Genomic DNA, 16741 nt, shown 5'->3' on the forward strand with positions numbered 1-16741 from the left:
TTACATGTTATGATCATCTACATAAAAATACATTTTAATATAGGTTATTTTTTCATCTATGCAGTAAGAAATGGGAAGTTTTAAAAAAATATAAACATATACATTTATATGCACATATGCATTCTACTGCTAATGAAATTTAAAAAACCTCATGGATTTTAACGTAATCTAGTGAAAGAGATTTCCTACCTGAGAACAAAGCAGCATAACAAGCTCAACCACAGATGTGCTGGATTTCATACAAACAAGGCCTGCAACAAAGAAAGGTTGAACAAAATGAAATTACAATGGTAGAAATCATCATTCCAAGTTAATTTCTTAAGTAATTTTAACTTGCAAAAACTTTCTTTAAAACAGAACTAAAGTAAAACAAATGGCAATATTCACTAAAATATTCTTAGGGCATTAATTTTAAAATATTCAGATATTCAAGAAGATGTAAAACATACTAAAAATTGACTTCATGTTTGGATTATTTATTTGGTCAAGGCATTTCTTATATTTATACAAGGTGGTTAAGGGTAGTTATCAAAATTGGTGAGCTTGTTAGAGCTACTTTTATTCCAATGACATTTGCTGTGTGATTGTCTCCTGGAGCAAAGTACAATAATCAGTGAAGATCCACCTAAACTTTCTTCTAAAAGATAAAATTAAAATAATTTACAAATAGATAACTCCCCATAGACTGTCAGTTGTTAAATGTTTTTAAAATATTAAAAAATGAATTTCACAAACAAAATATTAAATGATGTTTATAAAATCTTCTACGGTTCTGTTTCCAATGTCTCTGAACAGATATCAGAAGGGTAAAGAATGAACTGTTATAATTTGTACATAATAATGGCTACTACTCATTGATCACTTACTGTGTGCTAGGCACTGTGCTGATTGCTTTATATTCATAGTTTCATTTAATTCTTATTTCTATTCTGTTACATACTATTATTATATCCATACTAAAGTTAAGAAAATATTCTTCCCATAAACAGTTTAAACATTAATTATTCATCAAGACTTTTCCCAATTGAAAGGATGGCTCCTGAATAACATATAATAAGAAAGCAGATCATGATTGGTGTTTTGGGTTTTTTTTTAAGTGCCAACAATGGAGGAAGATGTAACTAAGGATTAGGAGCAATCCTGGGTTCAAAGTATGTAATCATAACAGTTACTAAATGTAAAAAAAAAGTTTTAATTTTTTTTCACTTTAAAAAAATAATGTTTGCTTTTTCTTTTTAATGAGGATAAAAGTAATCAGTAAAAGCACTGGAAAGCAAGAAATGCCATGGTCTTACATTAGTTGTTGCTAAATGGAACGTTGAAGTGAAACCAGTTTTTTCTTCTTAAAGTGATTTCAATAAATAGTCTCAAATGCCTTCCAGGCTCTAGCATGTATATTTATTGTAGGTAGTGAATAAATAGCCTTTTGTGCCTACTCTGCTAACAGCCCTATCCTTATTGTACACATGACAGAAAAAGCTGTAAAAAGGCACTAGCATTCCATCCTATCAGATCTTTGGGGAGACAGTTAGCTAATGAAATAAGAGGCAGATGTGAAAAGCTCATTTAAGAGACAATTGCTGTAATTGATCAGCAATTCTCATGCTCAGGAGCTAGAGAGTCAAAAAGATTAATGGGACATTTATCACCTGTTGGCTACTCAACTATTTCAAATTCTGAAAAACTAAGTAAAAGGCCAAAGGACTATGCATAGCAAAAGAATCATAATTATGATATGTACTCCATATCAATTTACATTTGACTGTAGGCTATATAAAGAATAATTATTTAAAGAATTATTCATGTATTTATTTTGTGTATAGAATTTTTTAATACAGGGATCCCTGGGTGGCGCAGCAGTTTGGGGCCTGCCTTTGGCCCAGGGCGCGATCCTGGAGACCCAGGATCGAATCCCACGTCGGGCTCCCGGTACATGGAGCCCGCTTCTCCCTCTGCCTGTCTCTGCCTCTCTCTCTCTCTCTCTGTGTGACTATCATAAATAAATTTTAAAAAAAAATTTTAAAAAATAATTTTTTAATACATAAAACTTGAAGTAAAAATTAGGAAAAGCATGCATTTGTATTAATTTCTCACAGACTGATTTTTTAAATGAACTTCTAAAAATTCCTATGTAACAAGAATGTTTATCCTTTTTCACAAATTCTATCATAAGGGAAATACAAACAAATGTTCCCTCAATGCTTTGTTCAAAGGACATGACAACAAATTGACAGCATAGCAAAACTGCCATTTGCAAGCAATATGGCCATTGTGATTTCAACTCCATAGATCCACACCCCTTTACTACTGCGTCTTTTCTAGTTAGTTTTGAACAGAATGAACTAATGGATTCCCCTTAAAAGGATAAAAAAATCTAACCTTGACAATGAGAACACAAGCAGAGGCAATTCTGTAAGACTTATCAACCTTCAAATATTACACAATCACTTTGGTTGGAAGTACTCCTAGGTGTCAACATAAGTATTACTAAAACAAATAGGCAAATTCCAATGTTTTTTAATTAGAGATACTAAAAATAAAGCAATGTCTAATGATACTATCCTTGCACACTTTCTAAATAAAGAAGTACCCATATCTGAAAGTTTAAGATGTAAGAATAAACATTCTGTATTAACTTTAATCATAAGTTCAAGAAAGCCGCATTTATCTAGTAATGCTATAAATAATGCAGGCTGTATAAGCATAAGACAAATATTCTATAAGTGTGTATTTCAAATACATTGATTTTATGCTTTTTGTATATGGCAAGAAATTCATAATCAAACCAACTCATTTGGTATCTACTCATATGAACAAAGTATTGTGTTAGTACTGAGGAGTTTATAGTAATGCATAAGACATTATCTACACTTTCCCATGTACTCAATGTTTTAATTTAAATTTAAGGTTAGCTAACATTTACCTGGAGCTTTATCATTTACAGATCATTTTTATAGATGCCCTCTCATTTGATTCTCTTTTAACTCTTTATTATTGCCTCATATGATAGATAAAACATGAAGATTCAATGACTATTATCATTGGTAGAACTGGAACCCGAATTCAAGTCACTTAATTTGAAAATCCATTTGATGTTTGCTGCAGAGCTATTTAAATAATTAAACATGAATAGGACAGCAATACATCACTGTGAGAAAGGTCATAATAGTTAAGTCCAAGTGGGGTGATTTTGACAGTTTTCTTGGAAGAAGGCAGCATGTGTTGGTCAGACATGGGGAAAAAAGCACTATCTTTAGCAAAGCAGAGGAAGAAGGGAACAAAAAAATCTGGTAAATCCCCCTTTATTGTTTGGGGGATGATGAGTAGAGTATAGGAGGTGTCAGAACGTAAGGCTTAGGACTACAGTAAAATTCAAAGATAAAGATAGAAAGCAGTAAAATTATACATGTTTTTAAAAAAGGAAGAATTCAGTGCAAGTTATAAAATGGAGGAAATGACACTAAAACTAAGTTACCAGTATAAAATCAACTTCTGGAGTGAATACAATAAATACATGAGCAAAGGAGGCTTGTATGTAAAGGAGGTATTCGACAGTGAAGAAAGCTATCTAGTAAGAGCTTTTGAATATATTGTGAACTACACTGTTGAAAGATAAGGTCAGCTTACTGAGTGGCTAACATACAAGCACTTGAGATGATTAATTAGATGGACAAATTTGAGGTGGTCCAGATGCAGGAAGCAAAGGATGAACAGAACTCAGTAAACCATCATCCAAAACACTGGCAGTTCTTTTGGGTTCCCCGCTCCTAGGTGTAAGAAGTCAGTTTTATTTTCAGAACTACGCTTCCTCACCATAAACAACAAAACAGAACACCACCAAACCCCACTAAAATATAAGATGAAAGTGAAGTTAGAAGTTTGACCTTTGGGACAAAGCTTCTTTCTTTAACACAAGGAATACTGCAAGCAAGGTACAGTGATGCTGTTTTACTACAGAGCTGTTAGACTCTTCTGAGTCAATCTGAGAGTCTGACTTTATGTATCTGTTGAATTAATTAAAGTTGAAAGAGCCCTTAAGCTTTAAAATAATGTACAGCAATTCCATCTTTAGCAGGATGTTTGTCACAGTAAGAGGAAAAGGGTATGAAGCCTTACAGAAAGGGCAAGAAATCACATGCATTAAGGGCAGCTGAGTGGCTCAGCTGGTTAAGTGGCCGCCTTTTGGTTTTGGCTCTGGTCATGATCTGTGTCCTTGGATTAAGTCCCTCTTTGGGCTCCATGCTCAGCAGTGAGTCTGCTTGAAGATTCTTTCCCTTTGCCTTACTCCCTGCTCATGTACTCTCTCTCCAATCAATCAATCTTAAAAAAAAAAAAAAAAAAAGAATAGAAATCACAGCCATAGGTGGGGTTCATCTTTTAAGCAGTGTCAGAGTTTTCTTTCAGCAAGGTTTCTCTTCTAAAAGAGGAGATATATAGACATCTATGACGAGGGCAGGGCTCTGAGTATATACTCAATAGATTCCAACTAAATGAATAAATCTAGAGAACACCATTCACTGGGTAACTGCTACATTTGATGGAAAAAAATAAGATTTTGAGAAAAAAGTATTTTTGCGGAACAAGAGCCCAATTCATTAAAAAAACATTTATTGAGTGTAATATCTAATGTGCTAAATATCATTTCAGGTACTAAGCATAAAAAGGGGAAAGTGGCACAGATTTTGTAAACAAACAATCATGACATAGAATCCTAGGAGATACAAGGAGAGTATCAAGTGTTAGAAGTGCAGCTAGGTAGTGAGAAACTCTGCTAAGAATTCTTAGAGTATGTGATACCTGAGTTGGATGATGTTGAACTTCTCTGGGCAAAAAGAAAGAAGGGAAGGTCATCTGAGGCTACAGGAATATCAGAGGTATAAAGAAACATGAAATAGCTAGTAAAACAGAGTTGGACAATTATGTAGGGTTGTGCAGAGGACAAAATGCAATGAGTGCAAATGAAAACAGAGAGGGAGACAGGAAGCAGTGCCATATATGGTGTGGACTCCTTGTGGCAACAAGCGACAGACAGAATCCCATCAATTTTGGAAAGATCCTTTTTCTGACAGTGCATAGGAAGAAATCCGGAACTGCAGGGTCTAGTCAAGATAATGAAAGCCTGAGCTGAAGGCAGTGGCAATGCAAAGGCAGATTTGAAAAACATTTTGGAATGAGACAATACAGTATTTAGACGATGGAATATCAGGTTAAAGGGTAGGGTGAAGGAGCAATGGAAGTGTCCATGATGATACCTTTACCAGAGCTAGAGAAAATAAACGATGATGTAGGTATGTGGAGAGAAAGTGCTTTCATTCTGGACAAAATTAGGAATATAGACAAAAAAAAATAATGTTGAGCTTTAGGAGTGTTTGTTTTTGAGGAGTGTTTGTTTTTTAAGGTATATATGCTGTAACTCTGACAAACTGGATATAAATAAGTCTGGCAAATAGTACGGTGCTAAAGAAAATATAATTGTGTAGTTTTTATAACAGTCCCATTAGTAGACTACCAGTATTGACCCTACAAGTACTTTTAAGAGCTAGTTTTTCTGGGCAGCCCTGGTGGCGCAGTGGTTTAGCACCGCCTGCAGCCCAGGGCGTGATCCTAGAGACCTGAGATGGAGTCCCACGTCAGGCTCTCTGTATGGTGCCTGCTTCTCCCTCTGCCTGTGTCTCTGCCTCTCTCTCTCTCTGTCTCTATGAATAAATAAGTAAAATATTTAATAAAAAAAGATCTAGTTTTTCTATTTCTCCTCACAATAAAATATACAAGTTAGTTTTCCATCAAATACACAGGACTATTCTGGTAATTTGAATTTTAAAAATCAAGTCAGTCTTCCCAGGACTGACTTTTTAAATAACTTTCTAATGATTTTAACTTTCTTAAATTCCAAAATTAGTAGAGATTGAGTGGCAATGAAATAGCTTCATCTCAGTAATAAATGTTAGAACTATAGACTTTGAAAGGAATTGTACAAGCTCACTATGCTTCTTCACTTGCTTTAATGTCAGTGGTGTACAGTTGGTAATTTCTTCAAAACTCTCTGTTCTATGTAGTTTTTGCATTGTGTTATAAAGCATTCTAAAATACAGTGTATAACCATAAAGTGTCTTCTATGACCTCTGCAGTACTTACACATCTCTATCAGCATAATAGCAATTTCCTTTGTTTTACATCAGCCTTTTACTTTTTTATCTGCAATATACAATTTATTTCCCTATGTCATCACTGTGTATGGTCCAGTAAGTAAAAGACCACTTTCAGTTTTACCATTTAAGTCATCTTAACTTAGGTCAAAACTTAAGAATTAGTAAACCAAGTAATTTGTGTGGCTTTCTAAATTAAAACCAAAAAACCAAAACCAAACAAAAAAATCACTATTAAATATCCTTTGAAACAGCAATAATGGATTGATATTAATTACTATTGCTATAACTAATATTAATATGTGCACAGGTAATACTACTGTCACATTTCAAGATTTGCCTACATGTTCATTCAAAGATTTTAATTTAAAACTGCATTACAATGTAAACAATTATAGTATTACCTTATAGAAACTAAAATAACATTAAGCTAATTTTCTAAGAAGAAGCCTTTTTAGGTATTATTAAACCACTACAGTTTATTTTTATATTTAGATTATAAATTTTAAGTGAAAAAAAAAACCCTCAAAATAGTCTAAAGAAAGAATTCATTCATTCACTGACTTATTTTAGTTCATTAAAAACTAGGTGATCACCAACTTACGGCATTCTTAATGTCTTTATAATTAAGGAACAAAACTGAAGTCTCTGGGTATAGCACATATATGTATATTGAAGGGGTAAGAAAACTTTTGTAAAAGGCACAGACAGTATTTTAGGCTTTGATGGCACCATAAGTTTCTGCCACAACTACTCAACTCTGTCACTGTAGTGCAAAAGCAGCCACACAACACATAAAATAAATGAACCTGGCTGTCTTCCAAAAAAAACCCTATTCTTTGCAAGGTATGTGGGGTACATGTGCATGTGTGTATGCCTGGGTATAAGAAAAAGAGAGAACATGTATATATATGCACATATACTCACATACGCATCTACAGATTTTTAAAACTGCAGAGGAAATTATTTCTAAAATATACCTATGATGCTTTATAATTTCAAATCCAAAGAGTTCTGAATAAAAGCTTTCTTGTAAGATTGTCACAAATTCAATTATCAGCAATATTTCACCTACATAATATGATGTTCTTTTAAATCTTTATGCCACTTAGTGTAAATAGCCCTATGTATTACTACAGACATGTTAAATGTGTCTGATTAACAAACACCCCATATTCCTCCAAAGATATTATGAAATAACATATAGGTACCTATTATCTTTCTTAAATCCCAAAGTATCTACATCTAGCTCTAAGGTTTTGAATAAGGCATTTTAGGCATTTCTTAAAAATTTAAAAATGTGACAGCTTTATAAAAGTGAGAAATCAGTGGTACTCTCACACAAAATATTTTGAAAGATTCATAAATAAATTAATATTAATAATAATTTAAAAGCAATTTGATATTGGATCTTTCCCAATGGAAATTCCATATTTTCAGAAGAACAAAAAATCTATTTCCATATGGGAATGGTTGGCTAAGGGCTTTTAAACAGGAAATCTAGAATATGTAGATAGATCACTCAGCAATAAAATTAATTGTAATCATAGTTACACAATACCTAAATAATCATTTTGACTGATTTATTTTTTAAAAAAGCTCTACTTTTTGTTGTTAGTGTGTTGATGTAGCCTAGGAGTCTTATAGACTGTGGATATTTCTTTTTTTATAGTTTTGTTTCTGCTTAGAATATTTGCATAACGATAGGGCTGAAGTTTCTAAAACTCATAGATAATTCTTTCACATGATAGATTATAATAAAAAAAGAATCTATAGTGATGTTTAATACAGTGATATTTACTAGTGACCTGATTATAATATGAGCCAAACTGAAGAGAATATTCTAATGGTACCAATAACACCTATTAAATATAAAACACTGCCACAAATTTACTCTTTTGTTACTTATGCTTAGAAACTGTCATTTTGTGCTAGCCCATCAAAAACATCATATCAGGGGAAATATCCTGGCAAATTCCTAATGTCCAATGTCATTCTTTTCTTGTCCATGAGACTTTAAACCTTTGTTTGCATGTTCCATTTAAGTATCATTTTTTATTTACACATACTAAAAAAGATTACAACTTCCAAATCATTTGGGATTAATTAAGTTTTGAGTTGGCTCTCTCTTGAGACATTTTCATTTAAATAATTTACTTATGGAACTATAAGTAAGCCACTGCTGCATGCACAGAGATGATACAATCTTTGACCACAAGGAGCTAACTGCCCTGTTACAAAGATATTTATGAAGGATTCTAGAGAGCATTATACTGAAAAAAATTATAATAAAGGACTATGCCTCAAAATAACTTAAAATAATTTTTTTTGAAGTTTTCATTAAATATTTTGATTCATTGTATCAGACTTGTTTCTACTACAGGAAAGATTGACCTGAGTGTCTTGCCCTTTTCTTGACTTCTTGATTTAATCACAACAGCAATGAAAAAGGATGAAATAAGGGAAATAAGAGACATTTTCAGTACCATAAATCATTTGAATCCCTCAATTCTCTTTGGGCTAAATTTAATTATAGAACCAATTGTTATTCCTATCCCACTTCCCTACACCATTTTTTTTCTCCTTTCCCCATGCTCCTTCAAATTCCAAAAAACCTCAATTAAATTCTAAAACTACTAAAGTATGTCATGTCCAGATTTTGACATTGCCCAAGAAAAGACTCTCTCGTCCCAAATAATCATGAAGAATGATACTTGTTTTAACTCTGTATTTCATTTCAAGAAATGAAAGAACAGAAAATATTCCAAGTTAGTCATATAATTAAACCACATGGTTAGTCAAATAAAAATGGCTATACTAATGCCTTCATATTAAAAATAAAAAACTGATATTCCAAAATATGAGTTTCTCCTTTTTTAAACAGTGTATATAAATATATAGTTATAGTTCTAAACTACCCAAATTTTGACTTTCATTGATTTAGATTCTCAAATAAGTACATTCAATAATTTTAGGTTCGTAAATTTCAATAAATTTAAATTTAAAGTTGTTTTTGTGGTAACATACACCTTTAAGTCCTTTATTCTTGGGTTCAGATAAACACTGGCTCTTTTTCTTTCAAATACTTAAATGCAATGCAAAACAAATGTTATGCATTTCTTAATAATGCATTTATGAATCTAAAATTTAAAAAAAACAAAGAAATAATTAGTAAAAGGAAATCATTTAACAATTATTGTGATTATGGCATATGGCAGAAAAAAAGTTAAAGTAGGCTCAGTTAGAGATTAGATGAACCTCCTTTATTTTCAAAAGTGCATAAACTTTATCCAGTAATTATAGGCTTAGATTATTGAAGTATTCTGAGAAAACAAACTAGACCTTAACAAAGTTATTTATCTGTGCTCAAAGAAATAAATTCTCCAATATGACCAAAGTTGATTTTTACTAAATTCTGCATTTAGGGCAAAATACTAAACAGGCATGTAATCAATTCAGTTTTATTCATTCTTAGTAAAAAGAAAAATAGGAAGTTCTTGAAAACTTGGAAGAACTTGAAAGTTCTTTAAATGTTACAATATTGAAGATAGTCTCAAAAGTTACAGAAATTATTTGTAAGCATATGATCCCATCCAAGCAACAATGTATTGGGAATATATGTCATGGATTATACCAAAAACAAAACAAAACAAAACAAAACAAAACAAATCACTGAATTAACAAGAGTATTTTGTTTATATCAGAAAATCCTACATCAAACTCACACCAATCTAAAATTCAGAACAATAATTGGGAGTCAAATTATAGAACAGTCAAATAACAATGCAGTAAAGAAATCAGCATGTGCATTACGCTGCAATTAAAAAAAACATTTTAAGTATAATGTATTAAACCTACTTATAAACTAAAAGCAAGCTGTGCTTCTTCTTCTAAACCTTTCTGCAATAATAGATCTATTATAAATAACAATTATGTTTTGAAACAGTATAAATGGGGAAATCTACAAAGTGGTATCAAGTAAATAACCACAAAAAGAGTCTGTCAAAAAGTAGAGTTAGTAATTTCCAAGAATTAACGACATTCAATGTCATTAAAGTAATTCCTATTGTAATTACAAAAAAATATTGGAATTGAGAAATAACAACAGGAAATATCTAACTTGAAGTAATGTAGATACTAATCTTAGAAAAATGACTTAGAGGGCAGCTCCACTGGCGCAGCGGTTTAGCGCCGCCTGCAGCCCAGGGTGTGATCCTGGAGACCCAGATCGAGTCCCACATCGGGCTCCCTGCATGGAGCCTGCTTCTCCCTCTGCCTGTGTCTCTGCCTCTCTCTCTAGCTGTGTCTCTATGAATAAATAAAATCTTAAAAAAAAAAAAAAAAAAGAAAAAGGACTTAGAGATCACTCCAAGATCAGCAATCACAAATAGTATTATTAAATTTGTAAAACAGAATGTTTGATATGAACAACTCTACTCTTGTCAGTGTATCTAGCCTCACGATGTCTTTCTATATCAAAACAAATATGTAAATAGAAAACATGTTAATGTAAGAATATTTTCTAGTTTAAACATTGCAAAGTAAAGCTGTTGAAATTACCTGTATAGACTTTTCAAGTAATTAGCTTCAAAGTTAAAATAATATCCATACAGAAAACTATCTTTGTTTGGATTTAGTGTAATTAGAATAACCCTATTGAGTATGAAGAGGACAATATTTTAGGCATGGATAACAGCATGTACATTATGCATCACAGGCAATATTTCCAAATGAAGGAGAAAAGGAGAAAATCAACTTCTAGCAGTTAAAACTGGTCACAAGCCTAAATTATAGCTTTCATGGATTCTATTACACATATTAGATTTTATTTTATATACAATCTAGTAAGTTCTGTTAGCTAGATACCAGGCAAAAATAGATTAAAAGCATTGATATTACATGGACAGGAGGTGTACACACAAAGAAAGCAGTGAAAACAAAAAGCTACACAGGAAAATAACTTTGAAAGAGACACAAGGAGAAAATCTTAATCTTCTAGGAAATATCCACAGAGGCAACAGCTCTACACACTTATTGGCTTAAAAATAATTGAAACAAAAAAAATCAAATTGATGGAAATCCAGCCATATGGCAAAACTTACAATCTTGGTTTGCATTTCTGTACTCTAGAAACATTAATGATGAAATAATTATCTTCCTGTCCTTTGCAATAATGGGACTAAAAACTAGATTTATGAAGCACTACAATTTCTGGGGAACATAACGAAATGGAGTCCATTTAGGTAGAAGAATACTAGAATGATATGAGGTAAGGTCTAGGAAGTAGTTACAGGAAACCAAAGATGCTCACTGGTAAATGAGGAGGTTCCTGGGGAAAGAGTAGAAAAGCTTATTTTTCTTGTGATACAGAGTCCACCTGAATTGCAGCAACTCCAGCTAATTACGGGGCATCTGTAATGTGGAAAACTGTGTTCTGAAACCTGAGGAGGACAGACTGGAGGCTGATGGTCAAGGGTGACATGCCCTGTGCCTGACCTCGCTATCAGAAACTAGAGACAAGGAACAACAGATCTGGACAGCAGGGATCAAGGGCCAGGAAAAAGTGTGCATGTATGTATTCTCTTTGATTGTACACTGGTGTTTCAAACACAATGTAGGTGGACACTATTAATTATCTGAATGTTAGTAACAAACATTTTTTACGCTTCTTTCTAAATATTTTAACATTGAGGTTTACCCAATTTTATTAGCATTACAGAATCCTTTAATCTGAATTCAGCTTTTAAATAAGTCAAAGAAGCTCTGGACTAAAACTCTGAAGATCTGGTTTTAGTGGACAATCTAAATAGCTACATAAACTTCAGCTAAGACACTTACCTTCCTTGGCCCTAAAACTCTTTGCTGGTAACAGTAGATTAATTATTTTAAAACTTTAAAAAAGTACAACCTAAGGCAATACATTTTACTTCATGATTCAGTATATATAATCGAAAGAAATGTTTGACAAAATAACACTTGCTCTTGCTGTGTGCTATACTCTGATCTATGTTATGCTATGTCATGATATGCCATTAATAAACACTACCAGGGTGTCCTTTACTGATTATACCATACCACTAATGGATCACAATCTGCAGTCTGAATGTCACTAGAGTTGAACTGCCTCATGTTTTTATATGGCCCACAAGCTAAAAGTGGTTTCTTACATTTTGAAATAGTTGGGGAAAAAAAGAGGAATAAAAAAATATTTCATGGCACTTAAATTTATTTAATATTCACATTTTACTGTTCATAAATAAAGCTTTATTGGAACATAGCCAAGTTCATTCCTTTATATATTATGTGTGGCAACTTGCTCATGACAATGGCAAAATTGAGAACTTATGACAGAGGCTGTATGGCCACAAATCCTAAAGTATTTATGTTTGGCCTCTTATTGAAAAAAGTTGCTGATTCCTGTGATAAAGGAACACTAATAGTTCTTTCTAGCTTGGCTATAGATGGTTCTAAGTGCTTCATGTCTTACTGGGTTAACATGGAAACAGAGTGGGAAGTAGATGCATGATAGTACAAAGGAAATGATGTAGAAAAGTGTGGGTTCTTGGTCATTTAAGCATTAGATTTCTCTTTCATTCCATATTTGGAAACAAGCATGAAAAGTGGGAAAATTGACAGGCAGTATTTAGTAATAGTATAAAGAGAAAAATCATTTACAGAATCTCTTCCTGTGAGTCCATAGGGCTTTAACTTGTAGCTCTTAAGTGTTTCATCTGAAACACTGAAGCTCTTAAGCCATCAGTTTTATGATGGGCCCAGTAAAGGCTGGTAATTGTTTTAGCAAGGATTAGTTTTGGACCTAAAGTTGCCAGTTATGTTGCACTGTATTCATAAGCATATGTCAAATTCACAATGATTAAATAGGTATTGGGTAGAGGAAGTGAAGCCAGTGGCTTCTCTTCACTTTAATATTCTTTACCTGAGTTGAAACTTTCAACTGTGCTTTTTAAATATTTCCTTGTTCACATTAAACCTTTATTTAAGCACTAGATCTCTTTCAGTAAAATCTTTTTGTTCTTTTAGCCTTTAGAAGTTTGCTAGATATTTCTTAGTCACATTTGATTTTGTCCCTCCCTGTTCAAAATTCTTCCAAGGATGACTAGGAGCTAGCTGTTTGTTTCTGCAGAATAGATGTATTTGGCAGTAAATATCCCTGCCTTTCCGTAATTTTCAAAAGTAGTCATGAACAAATACGTACTTTTCTGTCCCTGGTTCTCCATCAGGTTTAAACCTGACCAACATGTCATCCACAATGTATTTTTGTGCATGTCGTACCATTATTTTACTTTTGTTTCAGGAATACAGTTGGGAACAAAGCAATGTCAAGGTAAGTATCAGTTTTTTAGAATACAAATAAAACTTCAAGCATTATACTGAAATATATTACTTCATGTGTAATATTAAAAATTGGTCATGTCATCACTCATAAAATCCTTAATATTGTAATATGGTAATCTAGGAATTTTTGCTTGTTTAATGTTAAATTATACCCTTGTCTCTAACTATTAAGACCAAATACTGAAATCTTCTTGACTATAGAAAACAATATCACTTGTTCTAGCATACACTTATCCATCCACAAGTGTTTTTGGGAGTACTCTGGTAGGTCCCAGAGACCTTGTGGAGTCTGATCCGGTAGGTGACAGAGACATTACCAAGTAATTAAACACATATAGGTGACTTTCTATAATTTTAATACATGCTTTAGAGAAAAAGCACACTGTGCTATGAAAGGTTATAACAAGGGAAACTAACTTAGTTCAGAGTATCAGGTAGTCTTCTTAGAGCAAGTCTATGATACAGGATCTAAAGGATCATCCAGGCAAATCCAGGTAAATGGAAAGCATTTTATGGCCATTAAAAAAGCATTCAATCACGGAAAGACTTTTCTGAATCTCTCCTATTCTTCCATGACTAGAAAGAAACACGATTTCATTTGCTGATTCTATAATCTGAAATTACAGGATTTCATAAATAATCCATAAATTGGTGTCTATTTCAATCAATCACCCTACCAACTGGCACACAAGGATATTTATATGTGGCAAATACATTGTCCCTGCCATTCTACCACCATTTCCAGATGCTGCTAAGCCATTATTTAAAATAATAGTCAATTTTTCTTATGTAGGAATCTACTGGAGTTTTACATCCCTGTCATATAGGGCCATAGGTGCTGTGGTTCTACTTTGCTGAGTGCATGCTTTGCATGAATCTATTAAAATAGAAGGTAAAACTATATAATATTCTCAAAAGTTGTTTAAAATATGTACCTTAATATTATAAAATTAAAGTGTATAACTTTTTTGCTCTAACATAATCAGAATTCAATAAAAATGTGGATTTTTCTTACAGTAATGTAAAGGGCACAGATAGCCTAAAGAAACTCAGGATTAACACTGTAAAATGCTCATATTTTAGAACTATAATGTCCAAAATAAAAATATAAAAATATGTTTGAAATACTGGAAAATATAACCACTATAACATGATACAACTGCTCAGTGATATATTTCCCCATTTAAATTTTCCAATTTAGTTTTTCTTTCTCAATTATTTACATATTTATGCATAAATATTTCAGAAGGTAAAAAATAAAAGCCTATACTGATTTCAAGCTTAGTTTCTGGAGGATCCCACATAGTTTATTATACAGGTAAACGTTACATCTAAATCATATGAAGGCAATTTTTTCACAATATAAAAATGCTTCTCTGCCTCAATATATAAGTACACGTGTACCTTCCAAAAATGGACTTGTTATGAAATGTCATATGTTCCATGGAGTATATGGACCCTGTCTTCATATTATTAGCTGTATATCAAGCATCCATACATCCTTATTTTCCAAGCTCATACCAATTGTGTGGGTGTAACTCTAAATACGGGCCCTTCTCAATTGAAATTGTCCTATTTGCATGAAAAATTATATGAATACCTTAACTTTTTTAGAACTAAAGAGAAACTCCCTTTCTAAAGTTATCATGTAATGTATGATACAGGTACTACACTTTATTATTTTATGAAATAAAAATATTTTTCAATCACCATATCAAAGTAGATATCCATTTCTTAGTAAGGGATAAACTTGTCTGCCACCGATGGCAAATTCTTTGTATTCAGTTATTCCTTTAACAGTTCAGCTCTGCCATCTGTGACTTTTAGATTACTACTCATGGCTCTCCATTTGTATGTTGCTATACATGTATCCTGTCTCTGTGAAGAAGATGCATTTCTGTATCCTCCTAATTTCTCTCCTGGGACACTAGAAGATGATGTGTTACCTTTGAGTATATCTCTTAAGTAAACTCTTTAGTAAACACAGTTTCTCTGACATCTTATCAATGTGACATTGAGATGTTTTATTTAAGATTAGAAGCTATCTATGATGAAAAAAATCTTTGTTACCATCTACATTTAGTAAACATTAGTGTTATTTTTTTGGACAATTTAATTTCTTCCTATTTGTAAGGAAAAAAGTAACTGGAACAAGATGCTCAGAACATTAGATCCAATTTGAAAAGAGCTATGCCTTCCAACACAGAATCCACTAAAACTAAATTAGAACATCTTTAAAAGGTAAATTGAGTAAACAAGGGATGCAGAAAAGTTAAATTCCATTTACATTTCCCTCAACCCATGTCTATTTCTATCCTATAAATTATCCTTTAAGTTTAGAAGTGTCCCTGGCTCCCTCCCAAAACACCCTTTTCTATTTGGTCTGACCTCTTCTTGATGTCCTTTCTGCATTAATTTCCCTATTCCTATCAAGCATCTTCATTTTTACATCTCCAGAAGGATTTTTTTCCCTTCTATCTCCTAACATAGATTTCCAAACCAAGAATAAAATCCCTCATAGTCACATGAAACTCTATCAATTTTTCCTTTCATATCATCATTAATTTTTTACAATGGCTGGTCTATATTGAACAGACTATCCAAATACTTTCACATTCTATAATGCTGTATATGTTCCTGGAACTCTTCTTAATTATCTTCAAGGTAACCAAAAGTGACTTATGGAATCAAGGAGTCTATTTTTAGACTTTCTCTTAACTTCTATAGAATACCTACTATTTCCATGTATAAATAAATATGCATCCTCCATATTCAGTGACTATGTTATTTTTCTATTTTGATTCAGCTTTCTGGTTTACACAGAATACAATGTGACCATTCTGAATGTACACTTCTTTGAGTCAGGATAAATTTATGTGTCCACGTGGTCACCAGTACAATGTGCCTGCTCCCCATTCCCACAAATTTCCTTGTGCCTATTATCAAACCTCTATACATCCCTAACCCCAGGCAACCATTTTCCTGCATTCTACACAATAAAAAAGATGTGTTCTTTTCCAGTATTTCATAAAAATAAGATCACACAGTATGAACTTTGAGCCAGGTTGTTCTTGCACAGTATTTCTGAAATTCATGGATTTTTCTATGAGTATCAGGTTTTTTTTATTCTTGAGTAGTAATCTGTATCATATAGACACACAAGCATTTGTTTATTACTTTTTGAGAATAGAGTAGTTGTTTCAGTTTGTGGTTGCTATGCATGTTGCTATGAAACTTTA

General features: G+C 32.6%; 1 protein-coding gene across 13 annotated transcripts in view; it reads right to left on the reverse strand.

Annotated features, from left to right (window-relative positions):
* NBEA (neurobeachin) overlaps positions 1–16741 on the reverse strand; it is a 674010-nt gene that overhangs the window by 361287 nt on the left and 295982 nt on the right. For all 13 annotated transcript variants that reach the window (XM_038573291.1, XM_038573292.1, XM_038573296.1 and 10 more), the window contains one exon: positions 190–251. In XM_038573291.1, coding sequence (XP_038429219.1) covers positions 190–251 — 62 coding nt within the window. The remainder of the gene's footprint in view (positions 1–189; positions 252–16741) is intronic.

The sequence above is a fragment of the Canis lupus genome, chromosome 25 (assembly GCF_011100685.1).
Source record: "Canis lupus familiaris isolate Mischka breed German Shepherd chromosome 25, alternate assembly UU_Cfam_GSD_1.0, whole genome shotgun sequence".
Taxonomy (NCBI): Eukaryota; Metazoa; Chordata; class Mammalia; order Carnivora; family Canidae; genus Canis; species Canis lupus.